The sequence below is a fragment of the Corvus brachyrhynchos genome, unplaced genomic scaffold (genome assembly GCF_000691975.1).
Source record: "Corvus brachyrhynchos isolate BGI_N302 unplaced genomic scaffold, ASM69197v1 scaffold101, whole genome shotgun sequence".
NCBI classification, from domain to species: domain Eukaryota; kingdom Metazoa; phylum Chordata; class Aves; order Passeriformes; family Corvidae; genus Corvus; species Corvus brachyrhynchos.
In genome coordinates this window covers 14,286,738-14,294,237 of record NW_008237239.1, presented here as the reverse complement: position 1 = coordinate 14,294,237, position 7,500 = coordinate 14,286,738, and the positions used below count along the sequence as shown (strand labels likewise).

Here is a 7,500-nt window from a genome sequence, read left to right as displayed (position 1 = left end):
GGATGCAGCTGTATGTCGACAGCTTTCATATCCTCATTTGAATAATGTGGCCTGAATCTGTCACTTTATTCATCCTCCTTATGCTCAGTGTACTCTGCATCAACAACAAATTAAGTTGTAAATAAGAGACAATCATCACTTTTGTGTTTAAGCAGCTTCTGCATGGAGAATTTCAATGTACTGTTTCTTTTTGACAGAAAGAAAGGGATTCTACACTCTGCTTATGTAAGCACAAATATGAGGAAACCAACCGAAATGAAACAATGAGGGAGCACTTGAGAACTGCTCCAAAATGTTCTTGGAAGTACATTTCTACCACCACAAAAATCTCAGTTTTTAATAGGATATATAATGAAGACCCTTTAATTTACTGTAATAATTATCCTTACTTTGCTTTAAAATTTCAATTTTTTTTTTTTTTTTATTTAGAAATATTCCCTTTCCTCACCCAGGCACAAGCAGGGTACACCTCAACAAGAAGAAGTGATTAAGTTCAGGATGTAACCTTTATGTACCCAGAAATATTATTAATCTCTAACATGATAACACCATACCATTCTGTGAGCAAATACAGCATGCAGTCAGGGGAAAGGGGAGGGGGGAAAGAGATTGTCTTACCTTTACATCTGAGAAGTAGGTTTTCAGCATATTGGAACTTGGGTACCGGGTGTAAAAGAACATGAGCTTGGCCTTTTTCAAGTGATTCGGTGACAAGCCTTCCTGCATGTAGGATTGAATTAGTAAAGGAAAATTCTTTTTTTGAGAAAGCTGCTTCTGAACGTCCAGAGCTAGCAAAGTGCTCTGTTAAATACTCTATGGCTCCCCAGACTACAGGAGAAAATATTAACATTTAAACTGCTGCGCTGTAATTTTCTGTATAACAGGCAAACATGGGATGAGAGGCCATGTAACTGAAGCCCTGTGTTTCCTATCGGTTTAGGTGCAGGGTCTCAGGGATCTTGCAAGTTTACGGATTGTGTACCATATGTACGTTCACTTGTTGCTACGGAAACAAATGCAGGAAGCATGTGCTGCAGAAAACTTATCGGGGGCTTTTTTCTCCCTCTCCTTTGCAATGCCAGCTAAAGTTTCTTTTCCTCTCGGTGTTGTGCTGCTTGCACACAATAAAACCAATGCCATGTAAGACAATCAGAGGCGCTTTATGATTTTGAGCAGTTTCACACAGGCAGCACATTTCACCTGTTTCATTCGTGTTGATACATTTTAACAACTTGGGCAGCTCTCTCTAATCCTGCTGTTTGCTCCAGTGGCTGAGCTGCAAATAAAAGTGAAATCTGTAGTAGGCAGAGCCCCTTGGCCGCTGAATCCCCCCGCCACAAACTTGTCGCCTGCTGATTTACACAGTTAACTCCTCGGAGAACGGAGCTGTATTTGGGGATAACCAATCAATACATGTGGGCTAGCAGATCAATAAATGGCCACTTACCCTATAAGGCAGCCTATTTATCCTGGAAACATCATTACCTTTTAGATCTGTAAACAGAAGCAACTAAGAGAGTTCCCAAGGGAATGTGAAGCTAACCATAACAATCTCGGCTTGCTGATTTTTCTCCCAGCTTCTTGGCTCCCTTTTGTGAACTGTGTGCTAGGACGGCTCTGGTCACATCTGTGCCGCAGGCTGGCCCTGCCATTTCCTCAGCAAATTAATGGCTTTATAATTTATCAGAAATGAAGATGCACGTGGAGAAAATCAGTGTGGCCCCCACAAGGTCATTTAAGGGTTCTTCCCAGAAGCTTCTCTAAGGACTGTTTCTCCTAAACACAATTGTTGAAAATTTTGCTTGGTTCACACCTTATGGCAGCGGGAAGGTCAACCAAGTTGACAGATGCACTGCAGCCAAGGTGCCTCTTCTGCCTTTCAGCCGGGTGCACAACAGCACAGAACATCCCACTCCAGGCCTCGAGACAGGAAACCCAGACTAATTTTTATCAGCAGCCTACTGATGATTAGCTAGGCTTTTTCAGCAAAATTCCTTTTTCTCTAATTCCTGAAATCTGCTGAAACCCTCTCCCTTTATTTCAGTTACAAGGTTCATTTTTAGATTAGAAAAATGTAGCATTAAAAAAAAAAAAAAGGCATTGACACTATTAGTTTAAAAACCTCTTATTATCTGGAAGTACACGGAAAACGGCTCAGCTGAACTTGCATTTTGTTTCAGATGCTTAATGATTACAAAGAAGATAATTTATGACTGACATACTTCTTGTGCCAAGAGAAGAGTTGAAAGAACCTCCAGTTACCTCCATTAGACTGATAGAGAAGTCTAAAAGAGCATTACACTCTGCAGTGCCATCTGTCAAAATACGTAAGTGAAATAATAGTAGCAAGCTGTCACCTATTGCTTAGTGATAAGAGTTTTAGACAAATCAAAACTTCTATGCCAGAAACCCATTTTGTTATGCGATCCTTTCAGCAAAGTGGGGGTCCAAAGGGGAACTCCAGTAGGAGAGAAAAAAAAGTAATCCTGAGTCTCCTTAATTTGCAATTCCTCTGATGCCGACAACATGTTAACATCGGGTTTGGTGTATATTCTCTTTCAATTCAAGCTCAAGGATGGACTTAAAATTCAAAAAAACCCTCTCATATTTGCTGGATTTAAGCATATTAGACAGTTGTCTAAGCATTTGGATTCCTTCTGCATTTAGGATTTTTAAATATTTTCTGCTCTAATGCCAGAGGATATTGATATTGAATGAAACATGTATTAAAAGATGCTCTGAGACTCAAATTCCCAGAAATCCATTTTTTATTAAAATTATACTTGTTCTTAAGCACTTGGCAGCCTTAAAGCAATATCAAATATGCAACAAATCTGTATATCTTGATCCTAAGGTTAACGCTTTACTGTGATAAAAGATATGATCTGTAATAATCTAGCAAAAAATAGTTAATGACAGACTTAAGAGCTAAGAATTAGATAACCCATTGCTATTTCAGAAAAAAAAAATTGAACTGACCAATTGCTTAATTTCCTTTTTAAGTGCTTGGGCTGAAAAGCAACTGTTCTTCCAAGAAAGCACTAGCTGTTTCCAGGATACTTACACACGCACAATGACTCATGATGAAATAGATTCAGTAAACATACAGCTGTACCGAACACGAGCTAAGCCCCATTCAAGGCCAGGAAAGAAAACGAGCACAAATAAATATTAAGGAGGTAAAGGGAGGAGGGGTGCCGAATGGAACGCAAACAAGCTCTGTCCCAGCAGCTCGTGTGGCTTGCCTCAATTCTCTTAGCTATAGCTTTGTGAAGACAGATGACATTCAATTCTATGGGTAATGCAAAATAGACAATAACTGCTGAAACTTGAGCCAGCTGCCAGGTGTAAAAAAAAAAAAAAAGAAAAAAAAAAGGAAAGGAAAAAAAAAGGAGAGAAAGAAAAGATGATAAATCCATAAATTAATGAAAGACATCTGCTCAGGAACATAAAAGATCAGAGGAACAGTGTACTGCAGCTGAACCTAAAGCGGTGTTCAAACAACCTGAGAGTCTCAGCATTGTGGGTTTACACAGTACAACACTGCCTCACCTAACACAGCAGTGGCAGCAAAATGGCAAAGCCCTAAGAAATAGGAAGTGAAAGACTGGGAACAAAACATATGGGGACAAAACATATACATGCTCTCGTGTGTTTTAACAGGAGAAGCACAGGGGTGGTACCACACAGCATTTGATTCATTTGCACTTCAATCCTCCTCCCAGGTAATGCTCCTCTTTTGCAAAAATATTTTTCAGCAGAGATGATCTTTTGCTCCTGTTACTCCCAGCCTGAGCCCCCACAAATGCTCTAACAGGCTTTTCTAGCCCACGCATGCATTGAACTGAAGGAAAAGTGGTAAGGAATAGGCTGTATCAGGTAAAAAACAACCTGCACCAGCAAAGCCAAGCTGCTCCTTAAGTTACACCTCAGGTACTTTCAATCAGCAAAACTCCAAACAGCTTCATCTCAGAGCATCTTCAAGTCCCTCCAAAGAAGAGCTGGCTGGCTGCAAAGCATTTGTTCGTCGCCCAGGTTTTATCAACAGCACGGAGTTATCCAGCTTGCTGTACAATCACTCCTTTTTTTTTTTTAAGTTTAATTAGTTTAATTCTAGTCAGATGTAATAACTCCTCATTTCAAAATGTTGTAATTCAGTAATTATAGCTTTCACATATTGGGACTGTGAAACTTATTCCAGTTGGATTGGAATTCTGTTTAAAAATAAATAAAATTGTAGAAAGTTGCACTAATGTTTCAAAGCCCTCCTGCCAGGGAGAGCATGCTAGACTTCTTCACCTTTACAGATGTCTTAACAGCACACAAACTACTGTTGTGCTTCGATTTTGATCTATGCAAATGTTCTGTGACTGAACAAGGCTATTTTTCTTGAGATGCAAAGAGGATGCATGACAAAGAAAGATCATGCAGAAAAACAATTCACTGTCTGTTTCTTTTTGAATTTGAATAAAACTTAATATTTGATTAAACAGATTAGTTTGCAAAGATACAGACTGCATTCATGACCAAGATGCGAATTCAGACTGCAGGTGCATCTTATCTTGTTTAGCAACATACACAAACATTAACCATTTCCTTCTGCAATTCAGCAAGGAATGTTCAGATACATTTTACGGCCATTGGTTAAAAAAAAAAAAATCCAAGAAAACAAAATCCAGGCTAGTTTAGTGTTTAACTTACTACTAAAACCTGAACTTGGCTGTATCTGCTGGTCTTATGTTCTCATCCTGGCTGCATTGTCCAGGAAAACAGATGTTACTTTCTGGAGGGAAGAAAGATCTGCTTCTCTCAAGAAATTTATTCCCTATACGTGTACATTCGACCATGTAAAATAAAAGTGCCACAACAGAATTGACCAGAAACAAACCAACTTCCACACTGCGCCTTTCCCTGGAAAATTGTAAACTACCTGGACACATGAGCTGCTGCTAGAAAAAAACATACATCCCTACAGCAGAGCTGTATACCAGGGTACACGTGTAGAAGTGTTATTTAATAAATCTGCTCTGTATCTAAACCCAGAATAAACTGCAGCCTGCACTAGTGCCTAGGTGGGAAAGTCAGAGTGCTTTCCCGATGGCAGGGGAAGAAGCAGGGCAGTGAAAAAGAAAGGGAATCACTGTAGCACCAGGCATTTCCCCTGGCTATGCCCTGGAGCAGCAGGGGACTCTTGCACCCCTGTTCCAGCAGAAGCAACAAGCTCCGTTAGTGAGCACCATGAGTGTGCAGGAGAAAGGGGGAGAAATGGGAGGGGTGGGGGAGAGATGCTCCATGGGTGGTGAGGATCAAGTGCAGCCCTAGAACTACCCTTAGTTCACAGGCTTGGCATGTTTCACCTCTCCTAACTGCTCTCCCAGGATGGGAGAACTACTTTTATACAAAAACAATTAGTATGCCACTGTACTGTTTGGTAGAAATTAATTGCCCTGGCCTGAGTCTAGCCCTCAGCTGCCACTCCTGTTGACCTCGGGACTGCTTTCCAAGCACTGCACTTGCATTTCAATATGCAGGAGAGATCTTTGGTTTGGAACTCCCCAAGTAATTGGCACCCCCTCTGAGGGATGTTGTATCTAGACTGCCTCCTCTGCTTTGCCTTACAATGTAGATGGTGAGGAGATTTCCCTGCTACCAACGTTCAACGAGATCCTTTTTTGGGGAAGAAGCACCTCAAACACCACATCCACTATCAGTTGGCTCTCAAAAACACCAACACCTAAAGAAGGTGCTTTCCAACACAAAACACTTTCCCCTATAGAAATGGGACTACTCACACTGGTTAGACAGCAGCAATCCTGACTCAGACTAGACCCAAGCTGGACCAAAGAGCGCTGCTGATGGGCTTTGGACCTGCAGTGCCTGCCTTGCCCCAGTGGTGCCCACTACCATGGGAGGGGTGGGAAGTCCAGGTAACCAGCAGGTCTAGAACCCTGACAGCACCCTTCTGAGGATTTAGCAAGTCTACAGAAGATGTGGTTAAAGTATTCTAAAACTACCAGAGTTATCAATCACCTGGAAGATACCCAGTGAAGAAGCACAGCCTCGGGCATCTGCCTTCACATGACACCCCTCCAAAGGGGACAAGTTCCTCAGCATTGCTACTGTTATCCAGAGAGGGGCAGAGCTATTCTGTTGCAATTACTTTCATCACCTTGGGAGTGAAATTTAGATGCATCTAAGGCTTGCTGCTTGTGCTGTTGCCTTCTGCTGGGGTCTTAGAGCTGGGAAAAAATATCCATCTCCTTTTCATGCAAAATCCTCAATTCCAGCATGGGGTAGACATTATTCACTTTCAAACTTTCAATACAACTTTACTTGGAAGCAAAACCTTTCAACCAAAAAGCACATTATGGGAAAAGATGGAAGGACTGGGAGGCATTACTGCTAAAAGAGAAAAAAACCAACCAAATCTAGTACTAGTTTCCAGGAGGAAAAAAAAAAAAGATACTATGTCTGGATATGCCTAAATAAAGGCAGAGATGGATTTGTCGCCCTAACTAAAGCCTGCCATTGAGCTAAAAAGAGAGATTTTATTATCATCTTTTCTTTTTTTTTTAAGCAGGGGAAGTGTCCTGTAAATTTAATACAGCTGAAGTTTTATATTTAATTGTTCTCTCTAGCTTTCCAAAATAATTTGCTTTGTGTATGTTAGGACAAAAGATTTCTGTGTATGGCTGAACAGAGGTTAATCATGCATAGCAGGCAGCTGCACAAGGGCTGAGGAACAGACCTCTCGGTGGGGGAAAGAACTTGATGCAGCCTGAATATATCAGTACCTGTGTCTTTTGTGCTTCGTTTCCTTTACGCACTTGAGAGCTGAACTCTCATAGACGACCAGGCCGTCTCTCTCTGTAAGCCCTGGACATGACACCATTAACACAGGCTGTGTGTTGGCCTGGCAGGGGAGGGAAAAGAGGGGACCTGGCTGTAGCTGAAATGGTTTTTGGCTGAGGGCAATGCCCCCTCGATCACCTCCCTGCCTGAGGAAAGATCTGCCAGCCCAGGGAAACCCACTGGCACCCAGGTCATGGGTGTGGCTGCCTTCCTGACCCCAAGAGGCAGACTAGAAGGCTGGGGGAGGGCCAGTGGCTTTTTTAGGTGGACACCATTGCTGAAAGAGTGCTGTCAGTCAACACCACGTGTTTTATTTGGCCTTGCCAAGCCCCCCACCAGCACCCTGTGAGCAGCCCACTCCCGCAACACCCAGGGGAAGCCCCCTGGCACCGGCACGGCCCCTCATCCTCTCCCACCAGCCACTGCCGGTTATCGCTCATCTTTTGAAAAGGATATTGCACTTCCCGAGTAGGGCGAGATTTCAGACATGTCTTGCAGGTCGCCACACTCAGACTTAATGAGGGACAAGGAGAGGCCCTCAGCGGCGCTGGGGGGATGGGCCGGTGAGCAGGGGTGGTGGTTCATATGGTGCGATGACATCTTGGTCCTCAGGCTGGTGGTCTCCCGCGTCAGGTCGAGGGATTCGGG

General features: G+C 42.6%; 1 protein-coding gene across 1 annotated transcript in view; it reads right to left on the bottom strand.

Annotated features, from left to right (window-relative positions):
- Positions 1-7,500, bottom strand: part of PROX1 (prospero homeobox 1) — a 49,328-nt gene that overhangs the window by 32,859 nt on the left and 8,969 nt on the right. Inside the window, exons 3-4 of the mRNA XM_017729599.1 lie at positions 7,309-7,500; positions 619-726 (exon numbers count right to left, since the gene is read on the bottom strand). Of these exons, the coding sequence (XP_017585088.1) occupies positions 619-726; positions 7,309-7,500 (300 nt within the window). The remainder of the gene's footprint in view (positions 1-618; positions 727-7,308) is intronic.